Source organism: Lampris incognitus, chromosome 11, assembly GCF_029633865.1.
Source record: "Lampris incognitus isolate fLamInc1 chromosome 11, fLamInc1.hap2, whole genome shotgun sequence".
NCBI lineage: Eukaryota > Metazoa > Chordata > Actinopteri > Lampriformes > Lampridae > Lampris > Lampris incognitus.
The window spans coordinates 28,053,421-28,079,646 of record NC_079221.1 but is presented as its reverse complement, the minus strand read 5'-3'; the positions used below and the strand labels follow the sequence as shown (position 1 = coordinate 28,079,646).

Here is a 26,226-nt window from a genome sequence, read left to right as displayed (position 1 = left end):
CTGGGCAAAAAGGCCCGTCTGAGATGATGAGGTTGAGATCCAGAGAGTGGCCAGCAATGAATACAAGGGGCAACACACTGACCCGTGAAGAGGATGTTGATGTCTACAGCAGCAGTGATGAAAAGGAGCTTGTGGGGATTCACAGGCCCGAAGTGACTGTGTTGAGACCCTTCATCGAGACTGTGGAAAGGAGAGTCGAGAAAAGCCCCCCCCATAGACTCGGATGGGGCCTGGAGCAGACTCCTCCTGTTGACAGCTTGGAAGCTGCCAATGGCAGTACCCGTCATGCCCTGAACCATTCACCCCAAAGAGAGATTCGGCAACATGAAATGGAGCCTCTTCATGACAACCTTGAGTTTGTGGATACAGCTCAACAGCATGAGTGCGATGACAGATCAGATCTCACAGCTGTAGATGGTGAAGTAGCTGTGCCCATCAACCCTCCGCTTCAAGATGAACAGTCAGAAAACAGAGTCCCACAAACTGAAATCAAAAGGTCAAGCAGACTGGGACAACGGCGTGGTAGACTGCACTACAACAGCCTTGGGGAACCCTTGATCCTGGCCATTGCTGCATTTTGCAAGAGTCTGGAAGGCCTCCTCCAGTGACCTGCCGAGTGGCGGATCCATGAAGGGACTCACACGTTCTAGGGAGGGAGTATGTAGCCCATGCCAATTCACAATCCCAGTATACCTTCTTGACAGCCCCTAACTGAAACGGTTAATTTGTTGATGCTTCCTAAAGAGCAAAACGTGTGACAGGCAGTGACGTTACTGCAGCGACACAGAATCAGCGCAAAGCCCAGGAAGTCTGTTGTTCGCCACTGAATGTGCAGCATAGCAGAGCAGGAGATCAGACAGAAGAAAACAATTAGAGTGAACTTTGAGACTTGAAAAGTGACCATAAAGACCTGAGGAGCGAACATAAAGACCTGAAATTTGAGCATACAGACTTGAAGAGTAAATATAGAGACTCAGAAAAGAGAAACAAAGAAAACGATGTCACGGGAGTAATGGAGGATACAGAGGAAGATTTGGCGGAATCGATAGAAGAACAGGACTTCGCATTGGGGGTGAACACTGGAGGAAAAGACTAATCACTATTTAAGAGAAGGGAAGAGTCCTGACTGTTTTTTGTACACCCTTTTCTGAGAGAGCACAGATCCACGCTGAAGCAATACCCGCAGCCTGTCGCCACCCCCCACCCCCACCCCCGCTCAAGAACGTTTGGTCCTTGCATTTGTGGTAGGGACAGAACTGCCCCCCCCCCTTGAACTGAGTGCACTCAAAGACTTGCTGGATACTCACTTTATTTAGCTTATTTTTCTTGGAAACCTCTTTTCGGTCCAGTGTTGTTGTTATTATTCTGTGTCAACTTTTTGATTCGTCATTAGATAAACAGTCAGCTGTGCCACTGTGTCCGTGATTATTCCATTAACAGAGAGGTTTTAAAAGAAGTTTTTCTTTCTTTAAAAAAAAAAAACCAAGCCAGTCTCGTTACGATCCTAGAATTGAGATACCCCTGTACTGGGCCTTATTTCCATCTTAGGTAAAATAAGTACAGTGGGTTACATCCGCTTGGGTTTCCTCTGGGTGCCCCAGTTTCCTCTCACAGTATAAAGACATGTAGGTCAGATGAATCGTCCATACTAAATTGTCCCTAGATGTGTATGTGTGTGTGTGTGTGTGTCGGCCCTGTGATGGCCTGGCGGCCTGTCTAGGGTGTCTCCCCACCTGCTGCCCAGTGACTGCTGGAATAGGCTCCAGCATCGCTGCGACTCTGAGAGCAGGATAAGTGGTTTGGATAATAGATGGATGGATTAGTATTAGTAGCAATTTAGTAGGGAGGCATGGTGGCGCAGTGGTTAGTGTGATCGCCTCACAGCAAGAAGGTCCTGGGTTCGAACCCCAGAGTTGTCCAACCTTGGGGTCATCCCTGGTCGTCCTCCTTGTGGAATTTTCATCTTCTCCCAGTGTCAGCGTGGGTTTCCTCCCACAGTCCAAAAACGTGTAGGTCAGGTGAATCGGCCATACTAAATTGTCCCTAGGTGTGAATGTGTTGGCCCTGGAAGTAACGCCACCCCCACCATAAAGTTTGATGGTTGATCATGTTATGGGGATGCTTTTCAGCAGCAGTTGCTGGCAATCTGGTCTGGTTTGAAGGGAAGCTGAATGGCGCACAATGTAGAGAGATCCTGGATAGAAACATGCCCCTTCTGCAAGAATGGTTTAAACTGGGGAGGAAGTTGTCTTTTTCAGCAGGATATCAGCCTAAAGCACTTTGCCGGAGCAACTCTGGAGTGACTTAAAATGAAGAAAATTGATATTTGTCTTGATGCATGCTCATTAGTCCAGGTATAGTATCTCAGAATAATTGAATCAGTTCATCTGGACCCAAGGTTAGGTGGGTGAAACATTTCATCTATCATCTAAATGACTTTGTTGGCCTCAATTGACTGCAGGTATCCCCAACCTTATAAACGGCATAGTAGCATTACAACCGAAAGTGGTGCTCTGACACCAGCAGGGTTTTTCACAGGTTTTTCACATGTGATTCGACTCGAAGGCTTTCTTGAAAAAAGCTCCGCTGTCTATGTGCAAGCTGCCTTCTTCAACAAGTTTCACTGTCACTGAGCTCGTGCGCCATGGTCACTCTGAGCTTGCTCTTCGCAATCGCAGGAAATCTCCGACATGACATGAAATAGACCCATAGATATGAAGCCAAACTGTTAAATAAGATACTGATAACCTGTCTATTAACTCGATTACTATTGGTCCAAACCTCGGAAATTGCAAGAAAAAGGGGCTGAATGGGCTGAACTTGAAACAAGCTGTTAAAACACTTTCGGAGAGGATTTGAATTTCTGTTTTTTTCTCAATTCTTATCGTTTTGCTGCTGGTAATTTTCCTTTGGCGCTGGCTAAAACCTCATTGGGGAGCACCAAAAATTCCTGTATGCAGGAAAATCTTTGACCAATATTTATGTGGAAATTGCCATGACCATTAGAGTTACAATCGCCACGTGTACTACTCGTAGTAGATTGGGAAATAGCTGCAATCACAGCACTGTAAGAGGACAACAGATGTACTCTTAAGCCTCCCTCTTCGATTCAGGGATGGCTGTTCCCTCTTCACATAGATGGCCTCTTTATGTAGATGGCTTCCTTGACTCCCCGTTCAAAGCAGCGCTCTTCTCTATTAAGGATGTGACATCCTCATCCTTGAAAGAGTGGCTGCTGTGCCTGTAGATGGGTGTAGACTGCAGAGTCCTGGCCTGACGAGGTAGCTCTTCTGTGTTGTGGCATCCATTTTGCCAGAGTTTGTTTGGTCATGTGTTTATCTGACAGTGACACTTCACCTAAGTTTTTCCATGTTAGTTTTACAAGCAAAACCATGAAACTTATATTAAAGCCAATTTCTTCTGATTTTGCTACAGCACTGGTGTATCCCATTACAAATGTGCCATTTTTATGCTTTATGTTAGAACTGGGGAGAAATATATGAGCTCACTATCATTTTCTGTCTTCTCTAGACTCTGACCATGTGGCTGATCTTGATGATTTGAAAGGTAACAGTGCATATTCATAACATAAAAAATAGTATAGCCAGCCGCTCTGATGGCCGAGCGGAATAAACTGCCGTTCTTGCAATCCGCTCGTCGTGTGGCTGGGAGGTTCGTATCCCAGACTCACTGTAACCGGTCACGGCCAGAGCGTCCACGGGGTAAGGCATTCATTAGGCCACCCTTACCCAAGGAGTAGTGGGTGTAGATCGGTGTAGTGTTTGGGGGCTCGTTGTTCTCCAGCGACCCCTCTGGCCCATCCGGGCACCTGCAGCCAAGCAACCGAAAGCAGCTCCTTCGCGGCCTGAAGGTAATGCAATCCATGTGAGGCTTCAGCGTGTAAAATAGCGAGAGCAGCTGACACAAGTTTGAAGGAAGCTGGCGTTATGACTGTCTCCTTCCTGTGGAAACGTGAGCCAGAGGAGTTATTCGACAAGAGTTCCAGCCATATGGCATTGGGTTAATTGGGTGGGATAAGGGGGAAAATTAGAAATAAATTTATAAAACAAAAAAAAAATGGTATAGCCATGCTCAGGTTTGTGGAAGAATACTAGCATGTGATAGTTCTGAAAGCTTTTTTGTGAGATGTACGCTAATGCCTAGTTCACACTGACGGGTATTTTTGAAAAGGGGTTTTTTCCTGCTTCATTCTTAAAAAAATATCCCATCCACACAAGCAGTTGAAAAAAGGTCTCCGTCCAAAGGAAAATGCAAAACCATATGCTACTTAACACAGTGGAAGCGCTGTCAAGAGTCGTCAATTTTATTTGTATATCCCAATATCACAAATTATAAATTTGCCTCAAGGGGCTTCACAGCAACACAACATCCTGGCCTTAGGTCTTCGCATCGGATAAGGAACAACTCCCTTAAAAAAAAACAACAACAACGGACAGACAAAGGATGACTGAAGGAGGAGAAGGGTGGCTACACTTTTTTCTGGAAAGCAAAAGCTTCCGCCAGGATCCATGTCATTGGATTTTCCATCAGGAACCAGATCATCAGCCACTTGTCTGAGCTTCCTGTGGGGATCAGTGAGCATCGTCTGGTGCATGCCAACAACCAGATGGCAACAGTTGTGAGTGCCTATGCCCCTACTTTAGACTCTGAAGAGGAAGTAATAGAGACCTTCTTTGCCTGCTTAGACGAGAAACTGTCAGGAATCCCCAAGGAGGATAAGATTATTCTGCTAGGAGGCTTCAATGCCAGGGTGGGCCGGGATCAACACCTCTGGAAGGGCGCTATAGAAAAGGGGGGGGGGTCAAAAGTTAAGTCTGTTTGTATAGCCCAAAATCACAAGGTAGACCCGTAGCGCTTTACAATGAAAACAATATACAACAATATACGACAAATAAAGAACTTTATATTTGCTTACACAAAATATTCATAAACATATGGGCATAACACCAAGATGTGTATATGATGACATCAAACAGATTTCCTTTGACAGAAGAGAAACCTTGAGAACGCTTGCATTTCGTTAATCTTGCTAATGTTGCATAGAACCTTTTTTTTTTTTTTTACTTGCCTAAAGATAACTCCTATGACCGGGGCCCGTCAGACATATCAATCACCCCCTCCAAACCCAACCACATGGGCAACACGCTGTCCGGCTAACACTTCAGGGGGGAGGTATTGGTGGGTTTCCACTTGAAAACCTCACCTCATGGCTCGACTGATGCTAAATTTGCTAACGTTGGCAAAGCTATCTATGGCACAGCTAGCAGACTTTAGGGAAATGCTCTCTAGGTTGGGTAACCGCTGCTACGTCACTTAGAAGTTACCACTTCACCCTGGTTTATTACTCAGTTGCTCGACAGTTACCAACCACCAACATGTCAAGTTGTGAAACGGCTTTCTTCTGTGTGCAATTTAGACCCTGTATCTGTCGGGTACCACTCAATGGAGGCTACCGAGTTAGCTAAGCTATCTTCAGGAACTAACGCCTATTCCCGTGGCTGCAAAATGTTAGCTAGCCTAACCGGGTAGCAAGGCATTGGGAACATCAACTCCAATTGAGTTCTGCTTCTTAGCAAATGTGCTCAGTATGACCTCACCATCACTAACACTGTTTAGCCAGAAAAACAAATTTAAGACATCTTGGAGACACCCTTGCTCTTAACAGTGGCATCTCCTTGACTATGTGATTGTACAAACCAGGGACCGCTGTGACGTGAACATCACAAGGGCCATGATCAATGTAGATGACTGCTGGACAGATCATCGCCTCATACGCTCCATGATGTCCGTCAAACTCGAGAGGAAGATTCAAAAGACGTAGATCCAGCCAAAACTGAACCTTGACAGCCTGAATGAAACTGCCACCCAGCAGTGGCTTCAGGCCTCTGTTGGGGAAATCCTTCAACAGGAATATCCTGATGACATTGAGAAGCACTGGAAAATGCTCATATCCACCATCCTCGACCCCAACAAAACCACCCTTAGGTATACGTCCAGAAAACACCAGGACTGGTTTGATGAGAATGACACAGAGATAGAACAGCTCATCACCAAGTAAATGAAGGGCCTTTTGTGCCTGGTAAAATTATGTAACCTGTGAGGCTAAAAGAGTGGCTCACTCCAGAGCCAAAGCGGACGTCAAAAGATGGGTGGGGAGCTTAAGAACTCTGGGTGGACAGAAAAGGCTGTGGAAATCTAGCGACTGGCAGACTCGGGTGACACCAGAGGCATTTTCAGCTCTACTAAGGACGTCTATGGTCCAAGCAACCGTGGCTTACACCCCCTGCGCTCAAAGGACAGGCAGGAGCTGCTGAAGGACAATGAGTCCATTAACACCCGATGGAAGGAGCACTTCCAGGAACTCCTCAACTGCAACGGCACAGCTGAACCAGACATTGGCAGCCACATTCCCCAGAGTCCCATCAGAGAAGACATTGCAGAACCTCCCACCATGACAGAGGTTCAAGATGCCGTCAGGAGCCATAAGAACAACAAGGCTACCGGTCCAGATTGATCCCAGCTGAGATCTTAAAGGATGGTGGACCAGAGCTCCTGCACCACATCCATGTGCTTCTCTTCCTGAAGGTCTGAGAAAAAGAAGAACTTCCCTCAGAGCTCAGGGATCCTTTAATAGTGGCCATATTCAAGACGGGACAAGGTGGAATGTGGGAATTACAGAGGTATCTCACTCCTGTCAACAACATGCAAAGTCCTCGCTCGCGTTCTCCCAAACTGACTGCTACCACTGGCTGAAAAAGTATTCCCAAAATCTCAGTGTGGTGCCTCCCATCCAGAGGTACAGCAAGACATAATATTTACAGCACGCCAACTCCAGGAAAAATGCTATGAACAAAGGCAGCCTTTGTACATGGTTTTCATAGACCTGACAAAGGCCTTTGACTCAGTAGACCACCAGGCTCTTTGGAGCATACTATCAAGACATGGCTGCCCTGAAAAATACATCCGAATATTGAGGCCTTGTACATGACTGCATGTCAGTCACAGCGCTTAGCAACAGCAGCTCTTAGTCAGAGCCCTTCACTGTGGAAACGGGTCAAACGGATCCATCATCGCGCCCACCCTATTGCCATCTTTATTGTTGCCATACTCTACCTCATTGGTGGAAGATCTGCCACGGGGGATCCCAATCCTATACAGAACTGACTGCAGGCTCTTCAACCTTAATAGGTTCAAGGCCAAGAGCAAAGTTTGCAACACAATCATGGAGCTTCAGAATGTAGACAACAACGCCATCACAGCACACTCTGCAGGAGACCTCCAGGACATTCTGAATGCCTTTGCCAAGGCATACAGACCCTGAATCTAGCATTAAACATCAAGAAGACCCAGGTCTTATATCAGCCTCCACCCAACCAGCCATCTACCCAGCCCACCATAAAAATGGACAACAAAATTATTGAAAACGTTGATCACTTCCCCTAACTCGGCAGCCTTCTCTCCTCAAAAGCTGACATTGACTCTGAGGCCACCCTTCGCCTGAGTTGTGCCAGTGGCACTTATGCCAGACTCTGGAAAAGTTGTTGAAGACCGATACCTAAAGGCCTAAAAAAAAAAACCTCCCGGTCTACAGAGCTGTTGTTCTCGTCAACCAGCTGTATGGAGCAGAGTCATGGACCCACCTACAGCAGGCACCTGAGAGCCCTGGAGCAATAGCACCAAAGATCAGATTAGAAAAATCCTGAGGATTAGCTCGAAGAACAGACGCACCCACATCAGCGTTCTGGAAGAAGCCAACATGACTAGCATCACCACCACAATAGTCTCTCATCTCATCTCATTATCAGCCGCTTCTTCAGGGTTGGGTCGCGGTGGCAGCAAGCTAAGTATGGCACTCCAGACATCTTTCTCCCCAGCAATGCCCTCCAGCTCCTCCTGGGGGGTCCCAAGACATTCTCGGGCCAGATTGGACATTTATTCCCTCCAGTGAGTTCTGGGTCTACCCTGGGGTCTTCTCCCAGTTGGACATGCCCAGAAAACCTCCAAAGGAAGGTGCCCAGGAGGCATCCTAATCAGATGCCCGAACCACATCAACTGGTTCCTTTCAACGCGAAGGAGCAGCGGCAGCTCTACGCCTAGCTCCCTCCGGATATCTGAGCTCCTCACCCTATCTTTAAGGCTGAGCCCGGACACCCTACGGAAGACACTCATTTCAACTGCTTGTATCCGCAATCTTACCCTTTCGGTCACTCGGGTTGGAACGAAGATTGACTAGTAAACTGTGAGCTTTGCCTTCCGGCTCAGTTCCCTCTTCACCACAACGGTTCAGTACAACGTCCGCATTACTGCTGATGCTGCACCAATCCGCCTGTCAGTCTCCCTCTCCATCCTACTCTCACTCATGAACAAGAACCCAAGATACTTGAACTCCTTCATTTGAGGCAGCAACTCATCCCCAACCCAGAGGGACCAATCCACCATTTTCCGATAGAGAACCATGGCCTCAGAATTGGAGGTGTTGACTCTCATCCCAGCCATTTCACACTCCATTGCAAACCGCCCCAGTGCATGCTGGAGGTTGCGTTCTGATGAAGCCAACAAAACCACATCATCCGCACAGCCCGGAGATTAAATTCTTAGGTTCCCAAAATGGACACACTCCTCACCTTGGCTTCGCCTTGAGATCCAGTCCATGAATATCACAAACAGAATCGGGAGACAAGGGACAACCTTGGCAGAGTCCGACACCCAACAAAAACGTGTTTGACTTTGTGCCAAGAATGTGGACACAGCTCTCACTTTGGTTATACAAGGACCAGATGGCTTGTAACAACTGCCCCGGTACCCCATACTCCCACAGTACCACCCACAGAGTGCCTGGGGTACACGGTTGTAATCCTTCTCCAAGTCCACAAAATACATGTAGACTGGGTGGTCAAACTCCTATCCCTCCCTCAGCACTTCCACAAGGGTAAAGAGTTGGTCTGTTGTTCCACGGCCGGGGCAGAATCCGCATTGTTCCTCCTGGGGCCGAGGTTCAACAATCAGTCGGAGCCTCCTTTCCAGCACCCTAGAGTAGACGTTCCCAGGGAGGCTGGGCAGTGTGATGCCCCAATAACTACTTCAAAGATCTCTGCCAGGGTTATAGGTGGGGCTTCCCCGAGTCTTCAGACTCTACTTCCTCCACTGAGGACATGTTAGCCAGGTTCAGGAGCTCCTCAAAGTGTTCTTTCCCCACCGCCCGACAACATCCCCAGTCCGAGTCAGCAGTTCCCCTACCCGGCTGAACACAGCCTGCGTCAAGCCCTGCTTCCCCTTCCTGGGTCGACGGATGGTTTGCCAGAACTTCCTTGAGGCCAACCGAAAGGCCTCTTCCATGACATCGCCGAACTCTTCCCACATTCGAGTTTTTGCTTCCGTGACCGCCAAAGCTGCAGCCCTTCTGGCCTCCTGGTACCTGTCTGCTGCTTCAGGAGACCCCTGGGCCAACCAAGCCCGAAAAGCCTCCTTCCGCCTGACGGCTTCCCTCACCGCCGGTATCCACCAGTGGGTTCTTAGGTTGCCACCTCGACAGGCACCGATGACCTTATGGCCACAGCTCCTACCTGCCAAATCTGCAATAGAGGCTTTGAACATGGCCCACTCAGACTCAATGTCCCCAGCCTCCCTCAGGATACACAAGAACTTCATCCGGAAGTGGGAGTTGAAGACCTCTTGGACAGGGGCCTCCGCCAGACGTTCCCAGTTCACCCTCAGTACACATTTGTGTTTGCCAGGTCTGTCCAGCAGCCTTCCCCGCCATCTGATCCAACTCACCACCAGGTGTTGATAAGTTGACAGCTCTGCTCCTTTTACCACCACAATAATGGAGCACCAAATACGATGGACAGGCAATGTCGTCTGCTTGTCCAACACACATCTCTCCAAACAGATTCTGTCCTCCCAGCTGAAGAAGGTCATCGAGCTGCCAGTAGGCAAAAGAAACGTTTCAAGGACAATATCAAGACCAGTCTGACAAAGTTCATCACATCGAGCAACTAGGAACACATGGCGCTGGATAGGCGGTCCTGGAAGAAATCCGTGCAGGAAGGAGCTGCACGTCATGATCAAACTCCACTGTGCCGCAGAGAAAAAAATTACAGCACTGCAAGGAGAGGGAGAAAAAGGGCTCAACTAACACCACTTTCCCCTGTCCACACTGCACCAAAGATATGGATCATGGCTCGGCCCCTACAGCCATCTGAAGACCCACAAGTAGACACCACAATGGAGAGGACAGTCTTATTTGCTTCGAGTTACCGCCGGTGACTGAAAACAGCTTCTGGAAATCTTAATCCTGGAAGGAGTTTTCCAAAAGGTCTGTTTTCAGTGACCTAAAATGCAGTTTAATTGTGGACAAAAGGTCAAAACGCATAGAAAAGCTAGGTTTTCAAAAATGCCCATGTACATGTGGACTAGGCATAAAATGTTTGCCTCCAACTGGGAGCCCTAGAGAAACCTCAAATGACCCCTTAGATTTTGTGTGGCAGTGTAACATTTACAGAAAATGTTACCCATGTGTTAACCCCTCTGTGTGCTGTTGATTTGTCAATAGCTCCTCCCAGTACCACTGCTTTTTCTTCTTCTAGGTTTTGAATAAAGGCGCAAACAAGACTAACCTTACAAGTACTTGCATATTATGAGCCCAAAAAAGTCCACCTCTCTCTGGCTTATACTCCTTAAACCAGCTTCTGTATCTTGGCCTTTTATTATTATGAAACGCAATCATCTTTGAGATGCAGGAATATTTGTTTCCTTTGTATTGTCAGGATGCTATGACTTAAACCTTATTTCCCACATTTTTTGCTTATGTTTTACTTCTCTAGGAATAATAATGATAATCGTTACCTTTATATAGCATATTTCTAGACACCCAAAGCACTTCACATTGAAGGGGGTAACTCACTTCAACCACCACCAATGTATAGCAACCACCTGGTTGATGCACGGCAGCCATTTTGTGCCACGACGCTCACCACACATCAGCTTGAGGTGGAGAGGGAGGAATCATTGAGCCAATTACATGGGGGGGATGATTAGGTGGCCAGATGGAGAGAGCCAGGTTGGGAATTTTGCCAGGACACTGGGGAACCCCCTACTCTTTGCGATAAGTGCCATGGGATCTTTAATGACCACAGTGAGTCAGCACCTCAGTTTAACGTCTCATCCGAAGGACGGCATCTTCTACAGCACAGTGTCCCCGTCACTGCACTTGGGCATTGGGATTTGATATTTGTTGTTTTTGTATTTTTCTTAAAAGGACCAGAGGGAAGACTGCCCCCTACTGGCCTACCAACACCACTTCCAGCAGCAATTCAGTTAGGTAGATAGACTTATTAGAGATAAGATAATGGTCTTAATAGAGACTTATTGTATAGTTGCACTAATTTTTATGTTGTTTCGGATAAGGTTAAATAATGGATGACCAAAAAGCAAATGTAAATGGTAAAATCAGTTATGCACATTAAAGCATAGTGAACATTGCAGTATTATTAGGAATTTAGGTTAGGTTAAATTGAATGCCTAATCTTTTTTTGTGGAACCCCTGCTCCCTCATTGCAGCTTTCCCATTTACTGGTCCACAGTTGGCCAGTGGTAGGAGGTTCAAGAGGAGAAAGAACATTGACACCCCAATCACAAAGGAAAAAGGTACTGGAAAGATTTATGAATATTGCTGCAATCAAAGATTAATGTTCATAAAAAGGTTGTTGAAAATTTAGTTTTTCACAAGTAGTAAATAAAACGGTCTTTGCCGACAGATTTCTGTGTTGTTGACTTGTGTAATAAACCCAAAACTGATACCAGCGATATATTTCTAAGTACCACTGTAATCTGCTGCTTCCTCAGTCTCATCTTTGTCGCTTTTCATTACAGATTTCACCCCTAGACTCCCTTTACACCTCTCTTCCTCCCTTATCCTTCAACCTTTAATCCCAGTCAGTGAGTTGGTCCTGGTTACTCATGTAGTGAACCCCAGTCACTTCTATATCCATTATGTGGCTGGAAAGAGAGAGGGCATGAAGCTGTTCAAGAAGATCAACCACCTCTGCTCTGGAGATGGGAGCCGCTTCTCCCTTGATGACACATTGGAGACTGGTGTGTGTGTGTGTGTGTGTGTGTGTGTGTGTGTGTGTGTGTGAGCGCACATACACGAGAAGAATTAGGGTTATGTTTAACTTACACAGGTACTGTTGAGGTTAGAATAATACAAAAGTATTTCTACATGTGCAAGGCTGTGAGTGAGTGAGGGGGGAAAACTGATGACTCCTGTTACATTAGGTCGATTCCTTATGACAATTTTTGTCCCTTAAAACATTAAATAGTAACTAAACCTCAGAGAATTTCACTGAGTTTGCTGACATGTACAAATGAAAACCATCTTAAGGTTAAAAACATACTGGGCTGGTCTTGGTATTCTGTGATGTAGGCATTGCAGGATAAACTTAGTATAATTATCTTTTGTTGAAGGAGGTAACTAGATGATTCGAACGCCTTTGCGAGAACTTGACACATTATATCGCATCATGCTAACTGTTAGGTAAGGCTGTGGTTGAGAGGAACCAGTGGGTATGTTTCTATTCAACTGTATAGCAAATTAACTTTTCTAAATTCACAAAAAAACCAAATGCGAGTTAAGTGTGTTTCCATCAGATCTGTTTAAGTGAATAAATCCCTGAACGTAGTTTTACGTGTTCTACATCAGGGGTCCCCAACCTTTTTTGCACCGCGGACTACATTTAAAAACATTGCAACTCACCAATATCACTGAATCAATAGGAGTCCTGAACTTGTTTCCCTGCAGTAAGACGGTCCAGTTGAGGGGTGATGGGAGACGGTGACAACCAAAGGGTGTTTCTTATGTCCAGTCTATTCCGCTGTTTTGTTTTCATTCCGGAAAACCCTGCTTCACGGAGATATGATATTGGAAATGGAAGCAAAGTTTTCAGTGTTTTCGTGGCTTTCTCAGGATATTCAGCCTTGACTTTGATCCACAATGTCAGCAGAGACATTACGTCAAACATACTTCTCAGCCCACTGTCATTTGCAAGGTCGAGGAGTTGATCTTCTTCCCGCTCTGACATGGACAATTTGCCGGGGACATTCACAAATGGGTCACGGATCCATTCCTTTACATTTTATTGGGTCATCTGTGGTTGGGAAGTAACGCTCAAATTCTGTTGACAGCGAAGCCAGGTGATCGCGCACCAGCTGGGAGAAGGATGGTGCAGCCTCAGTCTCCCAAAATCCCAGCTAATGTTTGGAACATGTCAAATGTGCCCCTGTCCACTCGCCGTCCTCACAGTTCCAGTTTTGCTTTGAATGCAGACACTTTGTCTGCCAACTTGAAGACAGCTGTCATTCTCCCCTGAAGTGACAAATTGAGTTCATTGAGGAGATTGAAGATGTCACACAGATAAGCGAGTTTTGTTATCCACTCCTTGTCACTGAAGTGTGCTGCCAGCGGTGACTTTTGTAGCGGCTCTCTTAACTCAAAAACCCTGGCCAGGGATCTCCCCCTTGATAACCACCTGACTTCAGTGTATAAGAGAAGGCGTCTGTGCTCTGTATCCATTTCCTCGCAAAGCTGCTCAAACAGACCTGAGTTAAGGGCGTTATTAAAATGGTAATTTTAATAACGTCACTCAATACGCTGTTCAGATCAGGTGACATTTTTCGGCTTGTCAGCATTTCTCTGTGTATCACACAGTGTGTAGACTGGCATTCAGGAGCAACCTCTTCGACTTGGGTAGTGAAACCAGACAGCTGTCCAGTCGTAGCTGCAGCCCCATCTGTGTATATTCCAACACAGAATGACCAGTCCAGTTTGTTAGACACGTAGTCATCCAAAGACTTGAACAGTTTTCCCTCAGTTGTGTTAGTTGGCAGCAACAAAGCACACAAAATATTCTCATGCACATCGTCTTGTAATATATATCGTACATAAACCAGCAATATTGCCTTGTTGTCGACATCGGTAGACTCATCGACCTGGATAGCATACAACAGTGACTCATTAAGCCGCTCCAACAACTGTGCTTCTGTTTTTCTCCGCTATTTCATTGATTCTTGAAAATGTGGTAGCTGAAAGAGGAACCTTTGCCATCTTGTTAGCTACTGCTTCCCCCAACAGTTCACGGCACATGTCCTTGGCAGTAGGCAGAATCAATTCTTCGCCGATAGTGAAAGGCCTCTTAGCCTTAGCAATGCAACTAGCCACTAAGTACAGCACTCTCAGAGCAGGAGCATTTGTAGAGGTGGTGGCTCTCAGCACTTGCTTCTGTCCTGCTTGCTCGCATTGTTTTCGCTCAGAGAACTCCACAGGTTTGTCTTTAAGTGCAGGGTGCTTGGACTCAAGGTGCCAAAGCAGTTTTGAGGGCTTCATTGCCTTATTAATTTGACAGCTTACCTCCACATATCACACACTGGGGGCTCAGAGCATGCAAGTCACCGGTCGCGATAAAGCCTTATTTTAGGTATGACTCGTCGTATTTCGTATTGAAGGAAGCTTTCTTTCTTTTCTTTCTTTTTTTTTCTTTTTTTTTTTTTCTGTCTCGGCCTCTGCTGTCTCTGCGTTATCATCGTCATTAGACCTTTTATCTCCTCTACCTCTTCCGAAGAAACTCTCAAGTGACTTTTGTACTCATGGTAGCTAACTAGCTGCTAGTAGTGAGTTGACTGAGTGCACCTGAATTATGAAGTTAGTTACCATTGGTCTGCCGAATGCCACATGAATGAGTGATAAAATTACATCATTGTACACACTTCAAGTATCCGTTTCAAATTAAAAGCCCTCTAGCTTTTATTTGAATATTGTATATCATATTGTTTCTTGCGGCCCAGTAGCAAATGCTTTGCGGCCTGGTGCCGGTCTGGGGTCCAGTGGTTGGGGACCCCTGTTCTACGTCAATGTCCTTACTTCAACACACCACAAAGGTAGACCAGTTAAATAGCTGATCATGTGATTAAATTCTTGTCGACTTTTTTTTTTTATCTAGCACTTGCATTTCCATCAGCTATTTGGTGTGTGTATTCCTACAAGCAAAAACCACCTCAAATGAGTATACTTTTTATATATACAGTGCATCTGGAAAGTATACGCACCCTTTAACTTTCCCCACATTTTGTTATGTTACAGCCTTATTCCAAAATGGATTAAATTCCTTTTTTTTTCTCATCAATCTACATACAATACCCCATAATGACAAAGTGAAAAAGGTGTTGTAGAAATTTTTGCAAATTTATTAAAAATAAAAAACTGAAATATTGCATGTACATAAGTATTCACACCCTTTATTCAATACTTGGTTGAGGCACCCTTGGCAGCGATTACAGCCTCAAGTCTTCTTGGGTATGAAGCTACAAGCTTGGCACACCTATATTTGGGGTATTTGTCCCATTCTTCTCTGCAGATCCTCTCGAGCTCTGTAAGGTTAGATGGGGAGCGTTGCTGCACAGCTATTTTCAGGTCTTTCCAGAGACGTTCAATAGGGTTCAAGTCTGGGCTCTGGCCGGGCCACTCAAGGACATTCACAGACTTGTCCCGAAGCCACTCCTTCGTTGTCTTGGCTGTGTGCTTAAGGTCGTTGTCGTGTTGAAAGGTAAACCTTCGCCCCAGTCTGAGGTCCTGAGCGCCGTGGAGCAGGTTTTCATCCAGGATCTCTCTGAACTTTGCTCCATTCATCTTTCCCTCGATCCTGACTAGTCTCCCAGTTCCTGCCGCTGAACAACATCCCCACAGCATGATGCTGCCACCACCATGCTTCACTGTAGGGATGGTATTAGCAAGGTGATGAGAGGTGCATGGTTTCCTTCAGACGTGACGTTTGGCATTCAGGCCAAAGAGTTAAATCTTGGTTTCATCAGACCAGAGAATCTTGTTTCTCATGGTCTGAGAGTCCTTTAGGTACTTTCTGGCAAACTCCAAGCGGGCTGTCATGTGCCTTTTACTGAGCAGAGGCTTCCGTCTGGCCACTCTACCATAAAGGCCTGATTGGTGGAGTGCTGCAGAGATGGCTGTCCTTCTGGAAGGTTCTCCCATCTCCACAGAGGAATGCTGGAGCACTGTCAGAGTGACCATTGGGTTCTTGGTCACTTCCCTGACCAAGGCCCTTCTCCCCCGATTGCTCGGTTTGGCTGGGCGGCCAGCTCTAGGAAGAGTCCTGGTGGATCCAAACGTCTTCCATGTACGAATGATGGAGACCACTGTGCTCTTCGGGACCTTCAAAGCTGTGGAAAATTTTTTGTACCCTTCCCCAGATCTGTGCCTCGATACAATCCTGTCTCAGAGGTCCACAGACAATTCCTTTGACTTCATGGCTTGGTTTCTGCTCTGACATGCACTGTCAACAGTGGGACCTTATATAGACAGGTGTGTGCCTTTCCAAATGATGTCCAATCGATTGAATTTACTAGAGGTGGACTCCAAGCAAGATGTAGAAACATCTCAAGGATGATCAGTGGAAACAGGATGAACTTGAGCTCAATTTTGAGTGTCATAGCAAAGGGTGTGAATACTTATGTACATGCAATATTTCAGTTTTTTATTTTTAATAAATTTGCAAAAATTTCTACAAAACCTTTTTCACTTTGTCATTATGGGGTATTGTGTGTAGATTGATGAAAAAAAAAGGAATTTAATCCATTTTGGAATAAGGCTGTAACATAACAAAATGTGGGGAAAGTGAAGGGGTGTGAATACTTTCCGGATGCACTGTATATATAGCCCAATGACTGCTGGGATAGTTTCCAGCATCCCATGACCCTAATTAGGATAAGCAGCTTGGAAAATGGATGGATGGGATTTTGTTTTTATATTTTTATTTGTTTTGTTTTGTTTTTAATTTTGTGTTAACATTCAGGCTTTTCCCATTCGAAACATCAAATTTTGCCAAAACTGGCTTGATGGAAACCTCACTGTTGACTGAGCCTGTCAGAGGAGTTGAGACTCCAACTGAGCCACCCACCTAGCCAACCTGTTGCCACTTCACCACCAATCATAAAATTTGATACAGTACACGCTCAACCGGGAGAAATAACTCCCATAACCCCCCATCATACACATTATTCCCAGTTCACAGAAAGTTGAATCGGTTTATCTGGACACGTTTATTGGCAGGAACTTTTCATCACTCATCCAAGTGACCTCGTCAGTCTGAACTGACTGCAGGTATTCCCACCCTTATAAACTGCACAGTAGCACCACAACCAAAACCAACGATTGGTTTCATATGCAAATAGGTGTGACCACCAACTAGAGTTTCAATGGCCATGTGTACTATTCAGAGGATTGGGGAATAGTTGCAATCACAGCATTGTAAGATGGCGACAGATGTACTCTGAGCCAGCCAGCCCCCCCCCCCCCCCCCAGTTCAGGGATCGTCGTTCCCTCTTCACATAGATTGCCTCTTTGACTCCCTGTTCAAACCAGCGTTCCCCCCTATCAAGGATGTGCACATCCTCGAGAGTGGCCACTCACAGGGTCAAAGAAACCATCTACGTGAAGAGGGAACGACCATCCCTGAACCAGGGGGGCTAAGAGTACATCTGTCGCCATCTTACAATGCTGTGATGCCAGCTGTTCCCCAGTCCTCTGAATAGTATACAATGGCCATTGAAACTCTAGTTGGTGGTCACACTTATTTGCATATGAAACCAATCATTGGTTTTGGTCGTTGTGCTAGTGTGCTGTTTATAAGGTTGGGGGATACCTGCAGTCAGTTCAGACTGACGAGGTCACTTGGATGAGTGATGAAACATTTACCCCAATAGACGTTGTGTCCAGACGAACTGATTCACCTTTCTGTGATTTTCTTGCCTGGATTATTGAGCATGCACAAAGACATTACTTCCAGTTATACACAGAAAAGTACACAAGTACTTGGAGAATAGAAATTCCCTTTAACAGAACTGCTTTTCTCATTGTAGATGTAAAGATGCATTGATGGGTTTGTTTGTAACTTAGCAAATATTAGATTACTTTAAAGAGATACTTTCATGCTGTTTCTGAGCACATTTATAACACGGGTGGTTTGAATTACAACGGAAAGGTAGGTGTGGTTTTGTGTTTTCATAGCTATTGGCTACTGAAATTCAGGGTGGTCTTGTGGGTGTGACCAGGTGGGCTAAACACGGGCTAAACCGCTTGCCGTAGAAAAACGAGAAATTCACTGGTAACAGCCCCCTTCCTGCTCTGTCGTCACTAAAAAAAAAAAAAGGCGAGCGACGAGACCACTGATAGCAGCTTTGAGTTTGCGGATGTGGAAGTGCAAGACAGTTCCTCTTTCTCAGTGGAAGTTTACTCACCTCACAAATATGTTGCTCAGCCAATACAGCTGTATTCCTTTGAGCCAAAAGGGTGTGTCTCCGCTTTTATAGTGTCCCAGTACAGACACGCCCTCTGTGCTAATGATAATTCGCGATGCTGCAAGTTACCACATTTTCGCCAACCGGGAATCAGTTACTCGACCGCCGATATCTCTCGTCTGGCCATAAATGTGATTTTAGAGCTACCGTTTGTCTCATCGATCACATCCACACTCCTTACATTGATTAACAACAGGAAGAGGCGGATTTTGGTGCAAGTGTCTCTTTAAAATAAGTATATCTGTCACTAGTAGATGTCTATCATGTAGCTTATTAGAAGATGTAGATGTAGTAGATGTCTATCGTGTAGATTGTGTGTGTGTGTGTGTGTGCGTTTTCATATCCCAATGATGGTTTTAACAGCCAATTGCTCAGTATTTCATAAAACAAAATTATGTACAAAATCTAAATTCTAGTTGGGTGTCTGTATGGCGTGGCGATCTATTCCGTTGCATACCAACACGGTGATCGCTGGTTCGAATCCCTGTGTTACCTCCAGCTTGGTCGGGCGTCCCTACAGACAAAATTGTCTGTGTCTGCGGGTGGGAAGCCGGATGTGGGTATGTGTCCTTGTCGCTGCACTAGTGCCTCCTCTGGTCGGTCGGGGTGCCTGTTCGGGGGGGGAACTTGGGGGAATAGCATGATCCTCTGTTGCGCTACGTCCCCCTAGTGAAACTCCTCACTGTCAGGTGAAAAGAAGCAGCTGGCAACTCCACATGTATCGGAGGAGGCATGTGGTAGTCTGCAGCCCTCCCCAGATCGGCAGAGGGGGTGGACCAGCGACCGGGACAGCTTGGAAGAATGGGTAATTGGCAAGTTGGCCAGATACAATTGGGAAGAAAAAGGAGGGGGGGGGGTTCAATTCTTGGGAGAAATTTTTGCTGGAGGACAATTTTAAAAACCTTAATGTTAATTCAACCCCACAGGCTACGGAGGATATGTTCAGCAGTGTTTACACACAGTATCTTAGAGACTAGCTCATGTCCTCTTTTGGTCTTTACAGGAGTAAGTGGTTTACATCCAGCTTTCATATCCCACTGTTGTGTATCCCTGTAAACATGTATTCTTCAGAAAGGACATTTCTCTGCTCAGCCCACTAATTTCATCCTGCCTCTCTACTGAGCTTTTGATATTTTAAAACCTCAAAAGAATCTTTCATAAACAGTATAAGTGCTTTTCTGGGTTATCATAAATTTGATGTGACACATACATGTACCAACTTGGATGGGATTTTGTGTGTGTGTGTGTGTGTGTGTGTGTGTGTGTGTGTGTGTGTGTGTATATAAACACAGCCATCACCTCGCCTGTGTGTGTGTCTCTGGTTCCCTGTCAGGCTCCATGGTCTTAGTTAAGAAGGAGGAGGAGTGGTGGTGCAGGGCCTCTGTGACAGAACTGTTCCAGAAGGGCTGCCAGGAGGCGGTGGCTGTCTGCCCCATCTCTCTGCTGGCCTACTGCCATGTCTTCTTCCTCGACTATGGCTTCACCTGGAGCATCATACCCCAGAGGTACACGCACAAAAGACCTCACACATGCAACAAATATTTTTATGCCTCTGGAGGAACCGCACGCAGAACACAAAGAAATGGTTTCATTATGGTTTGTGTATGTTTAGATATAGGTGAAGGTTTTTTCAATTATGAGGTTCTGGCTCGACTTTTTTATTTTTTCAGTTTCAAATGAAATATTTACTATAACAAGCAAAAATGTATTCATTTATTTAATCAGGGAGGTATTTTCTTAATCTATATATCCACACACACAGTCATACATGCCCTTTTGCCTTCTCCAGCAAAGAAGAGACTACAGAATCTTTAATGGAGGGTGTGAACGAACGTCTCAGGAAGGCAGAGTTGTCTGAACTTAGGTGCATTGCTCCTCAGGCCATCAAATGCTGCCTAAAGGACATAGTCCCTGCTAATCAGGTAAGAAAGACTGCTCTAAGACATGCATGGGGGGTGAAATAGAGACTAAGTATGAACAATACGTTAGAGTAGCAAATCCCCTGTCATCACTAAACCCACAGGGCTTTACTGGGTTTTTTGACAGATGAGACGATGATGTTTAAATACCAGAGATTTAAATGCTGAGGGGAAAATCGCCCATTTTTAACCTTATCTCTGTCTATCTGCAAAAGGGATAGCACATGAAAAACACCTGCAGTTTTTCGTGATCATTTCCGCATCACTGGAGCGACAGTGAAACAGAGCTTTTTTTTCTTTTCTTTTTTTTTCTGCCAAGTGACATATTGTGATGTCGTTTGGTTGTCATCAGTTGCCTTTCATCTGTCCAAAGCCAAATAGGCTGACTCAGGATAGCTGCACCTGCACATACTCCACTACAGTTAGTTTTTCAATTACTTATTTAGCAGATGCTTTTGTCCAAAGTGACTTACAAGAGTCAGCAATTACATAGTCAAGTTTTACCAACAGCCATCGCAGTGCTAAATAGTATTATAACCAAGAATGCATGTCATGTTAAAGGCATTTAAAGTATGATTTCCTTAGATCAAAGTTTTTGTAATTGTACTAGTAACCATATAGGTGGTATTAGCAGAGGTAGTACTGTAAAATATCCATATTTGTGTGTGTTTGTGATCAGACCACTGGCTGGGATAAGAAGGCACAAATTGAATTCCGTCATGTGATTGGCTCTTCGGCGGTGGAGATGCAGGTCCTTGGGCAGGAGAAAGACTACCTGCTGGTAGATCTAAAGAAGGCCCTTATGGATTGTGCCAGTAACATGCCAGTCTCCATCCGCGAGTACCTGGTTTTAATTGAAGTGGCCCGGTAGGTATATGTTCCCTTACTTGCATATACAACGTGCAAGGAAAGTAGTATAGGCAAAAAAAACACCACCTAAAGGATTTTCCCCTTTCGCAGTGCCACATTTGAAAATGTTTAGTGTATTTATTTAAAGTGTAAAATAAAAATGTTGGCTGTCCTTGGGTAGGTGTTTATACCTTTTCCACTCTAACTCAATTGCAAGAATTTTTGCACTGAAAGAGCCAGCATTCTGATAATCATAAACACCAATCTTAAATGCATGTTAATTAATGTATTTCTTATCACTTTTCCCTAAGTGTTGGGTTATATCTTAAGTTTACGTGAGCAGTGCATCAAATCAAATTCCTGGTAATGTGAAAAACTACTTGGCAAAAAGAAAAAAGATTCTGATTCTGTTTAATGCTCTGTCATCCAAAATTCACCTGCTAATATATACTGCTGTGAAGAAGAAAAAAAGAAGAACCGGGATTACGAGAGTAACCTGAAGATTGGAGCTTGCTCTTACTGCGAATTGGTCTCCATGCTGTGTAGTGAGATGAGCCTCCTGAATTTGCACCCGAAATGCTGTCAGAACTTTCATTTATAATTTACACCGCAGCCTCTATAATTCTCAACTGGGAAAGAGGCTGAAAAAAGGCATAGAGAAAACATACATATTCGTACAGGACCAATATTATCAGATGACATCTGTTTGCTGAAATATGGTAGGTAATTTGTGCAGGAATTTTTACTCAGCAAATTACAGACATGGACGATTTGCACGGGATTAAGGTCAGACAACTTTCACAATTATATCAAATTACTAGATGTCCCCAGGTAATATTAGTCCTGTACGAATAGGGCTTTGGTTGTCTTTAGGCTCTTGGTTTTAAGAAGTTACGCATTTTGGGCTGATATTGTTGTTTAAGCCCACGCCCACCCCCCCAAAATATGGCTCCTAGTCAGTCCTCAACAAACGTACAGTGATTGCAGCAAACTAATGTCCACTGAAGGAGTTAGAAAATGACAGATGTTGGCAAGCATGTCAGGTATCTGCTGCCTTTCTACTAATACTACTACTTTTGGCTGCTCCCGTTGGAAGTTGCAATAGCGGGTCATCCGTTTCCATCTCTCCCTGTCTTCTGCATCTTCCTCTGTCACACCAGCCACCTGCATGTCCTCCCTCACCATATCCATAAACCTCTTGGACCTTCTTCTTTTCCTCTTCCCTGGCAGCTTCATATTCAACATCCTTCTCCCAATATACCCAGCATCTCTCCTCCACACATGTCTAAGCCATCTCAATCTTGCCTCTCTTGCTTTTTCTCCAAACCGTCCAACCTGAGCGGTCTCTCTACCATAATCGTTCCTAATCCTGTTTTTCTTCATCACTCCCAATGAAAATCTTTGCATCTTCAACTCTGCCAGCTCCGCCTCCTGTCTTTTTGACAGTGCCACTGTCTCCAAACCATCTAACATAGCTGGTCTCACAACCATCTTGTAAACCTTCCCTTTAACTCTTGCTGGTACCCTTCTGTCGCAAATCACTCCTGACACTCTTCTCCACCCGCTCCACCCTGCCTGCACTCCCTGTTACTTGACCCCAAGTATTTAAACTCATACGCCTTCATCACGTCTACTGCTTGCATCCTTACCATTCCACTGTCCTCACTCTCATTCACGCATAGGTAGTCCGTCTTGCGCCTACTGACTTTCATTCCTCTTCTCCAGTGCATACCTCCACTGCTTCAGGCTCTCTTCAGCCTGCAACCTACTCTCGCTACAGATCACAATGTCATCTGCAACATCATAGTCCACGAAGACTCCTGCCTGATCTCATCCGTCAACTTGTCCATCACCATTGCAAACAAGAAAAGGCTCAGAGCTGATCCTTGATGTAATCCCACCTCAACCTTGAACACATCTGTCATTCCAAATGCACACCTCACCACTGTCACACTGCCCTCATACATATCCTGCACCACTCCTACTCTTTCCCATATCTTCATACTGTGGCTGATCAACTTTATACCTCTGTAGTTGCTATGCTTCTCCACTCCTCAGGCATCGTCTCACTTTCCAAGATTGTGTTAAATAATCTAGTTAAAAACTCTACTGCCATCTCTCCTAAACATCTCCATGCCTCCACAGGTATGTCATCAGGATCAACTGCCTTTCCACTCTTCATCCTCTTCATAGCTTCCCTCACTTCCTCCTTGCTAATCCACTGCACTTCCTGATTTGCTATCCCCACATCATCCACCCTTCTCTCTCTCTCGCTCTCATTTTCTTCAAAAATCAGCCCCTCAAAGTACTCCTTCCACCTTCTCAGCACACGCTCCTCGCTTGTCAGCACATTTCCATCTCTATCCTTGATCGCCCTAACCTGCTGCACATCCTTCCCAGCTTGGTCCCTCTGTTTAGCCAAGTCATTTTCTCCTTCCTTTGTGTCTAACCTCTCATACACCTCAACCATATGCCTTTTCCTGTGCCCTTGCCACCTCTCTCTTCGCTTTACGCTGCATCTCCCTGTACTCCTTACTTTCTTCATCTCTCTGACTATCCCACTTCTTCTTTGCCAACCTCTCCCTCTGTATAATTTGCTGTACTTCCTCATTCCACCACCAAGTCTCCTTGTCTTCCTTCCTCTGTCCTAATGACACACCAAGTACCTTCCTAGCTGTAACCCTCACTATTTCTGCAATGCTTGCCCAGCCATCCGGCAACTCACTACCAACCAGTGTCTATTTTAACTCCTCCCTGAACCTCACACCTTCTTCAGCTTCCACGTTTGGTCTTCGGCTCTGCCTTCACTTGCTTCCTCTTCTTGGTCTCCAAAGTCATCTTACAGACCACCATCCCATGCTGCCTGGCTACGTTCTCCCCTGTCACCACCTTGTAGTCTCCAGTCCCTTTCAGATCGTGCCTTCTACATAATATATAGTCCACCTGTGCGCACGTTCCTCCACTCTTGTACGTCACCCTGTGTTGCTCCCTCTTTTTTTTATGTATATTTTTTATCGGTGAAAAACAAGCAAACAACAAACAATACTGGGAATACAAGTCACCATTTTTGATATTTCCTTTTCCCACCCACCCTTCCACCCCACCCAACCCCTGCATCTCAACAAAAGCACACAATACAAAGAAAAAAAGAAATATATATATATATACGTGTATAAAAGGGGAAGACATATGAGCCTTTGGAAATGCTGGGGTGCTGGGTTTGGCAAAGTTGCGAATTTGAAAATACCTAAACAGATCAGAATGTTCTAGTTTGAACGTGGAACGTAATTGTGTAAAGCTAACAAACAGGCCATCAACATAAAGATCACCCAGGCAGGATAGGCCTTGTCTGCGCCAGACGGCAAATCTCGAATCAATCTTGGCTGGTTGAAAGAGTTGATTGTTGCAGATAGGTGTAGCTAGGGGCAGAGAAGTCCAGCTGAGCTGTTGCTTAATTTGTTGCCAGATTTTCAAAGTGGTAATTACTATGGGGTTAGAGGAGTGCTGTTTAGGCTTAAATGGAAGACTGCTACACACCAATGCTTTTAGGGATGAGGAATGACAAGAGTTAGCTTCTAACTGAATCCAATTATCATTAGTGTCTGAGATCCAGAGTGCAATTTTATGCATGTTAGCGGCCCAGTAATATAATTGAAAATTTGGTAGACCAAGTCCCCCCTGTAACCTCCCTCTGGAGCAAAGATTTACGAATTCGTAGGATTTTACCCCCCCCCCAAAATTTGAAATTATTGAATCCAATTGACGAAAGAAATGTTTAGGTAAAAAAATAGGTAGGCGTTGAAGTAAGTATAAGTATCTGGGGAGCACGTTCATTTTAATGGATTGTACTCTACCTGCTAGGGAGAGGGCTAGGCTGTTCCATCTCTGCAGATCAGTTTTCACCTTTGCTGTTAGAGCCGTAAGATTTTCCTCACACAGAGAGTGGATGGAAGTTGTAATATTTATTCCTAAGTATTCCTAAGACTTTAGCAAGTAACTTTTCGTCAACATTAAGAAGCGAAATCGGTCGATAAGAAGAGCATAAATTGGGATCTTTGTCCTTTTTAAGGATCAGTGAAATAGAGGCTTGAGTAAGTGTTGGTGGTAGTGTGCCTTTTTGGAGAGAGTCCTCGAACATCTCCAAAAGCAGAGGTGCCAACTGATTGGAAAACTTCTTATAAAATTCAGCAGGATAGCCATCCAGTCCCAGGGAGTTCCCATCCTGCATTGACTTGATGGCATCCATTATTTCATTTAAATTCAGAGGTGTCTCCAGGTTTTTGTGTTGTTCTGGCATTAATTTAGTAATATTGAGCCCATTAAAGAAATGTAACATTTCAGTATCATCAGGTGAGTCAGATTTGTATAAATCAGAATAATAGGCTCTGAAATTCTCATTAATTTCAGAGGGGTTAGATGTCAGTGAACCTGAGTTACTGGTTATTTGAGAAATTTGCTGTGAGGCCATCCTCCCCTTCAACTGATGTGCGAGAAGGCGCCCTGCCTTATCCCCATGTTCGTACAATGTTCCCCGAGCTTTAAGCAGCATCTTCTCTGCATCCTTTGTGGACAAAAGATTGGATTCAGTTTGGAGAGCAAGTCTTTCCTTGAACAGTTCAGGAGATGGTGAAATGGAACATCGGCGGTCTAGATCAGCTATTGCCTCTGTAAGCTCACGTTTTCGTCCCTTTCGTACCTTATTATGGTGAGCAGTATATGAAATTATCTCACCCCTAAAGAATGCCTTAAGGGTTTCCCTTAGTAAAGATGGACTGGTATCATCAGTTTTGTTAGTCTCCACAAAGAGGTCAATAGACTGGGTGATAAGATTACAAAATTTAGCGTCAGACAGAAACGTGGAATCCGATCTCCAGAAGTGACTCTCTCTATGATGGTTTTCAAGGCTCAAGTCCAGTATCACAGGGGAGTGGTCAGAATCATCTATAGAGGAGTATTCAACTGAGGTTACTGCGGGAAGAAACGTCTTATCTATAAAAAAAAAAATCTATACGGGAGTAAGAATTATGGACATGTGAATAAAAAGAATAGTGCCTATCAGTTGGATTAGAGAATCTCC

General features: G+C 45.0%; 1 protein-coding gene across 1 annotated transcript in view; it reads left to right on the top strand.

Moving 5' to 3' along the window:
* The window catches only part of rnf17 (ring finger protein 17), a 207,213-nt gene that overhangs the window by 74,471 nt on the left and 106,516 nt on the right, over positions 1 to 26,226 (top strand). The window contains exons 13-17 of the mRNA XM_056288888.1: positions 11,581 to 11,667; positions 11,893 to 12,114; positions 19,715 to 19,886; positions 20,171 to 20,303; positions 20,980 to 21,167. Of these exons, the coding sequence (XP_056144863.1) occupies positions 11,581 to 11,667; positions 11,893 to 12,114; positions 19,715 to 19,886; positions 20,171 to 20,303; positions 20,980 to 21,167 (802 nt within the window). The remainder of the gene's footprint in view (positions 1 to 11,580; positions 11,668 to 11,892; positions 12,115 to 19,714; positions 19,887 to 20,170; positions 20,304 to 20,979; positions 21,168 to 26,226) is intronic.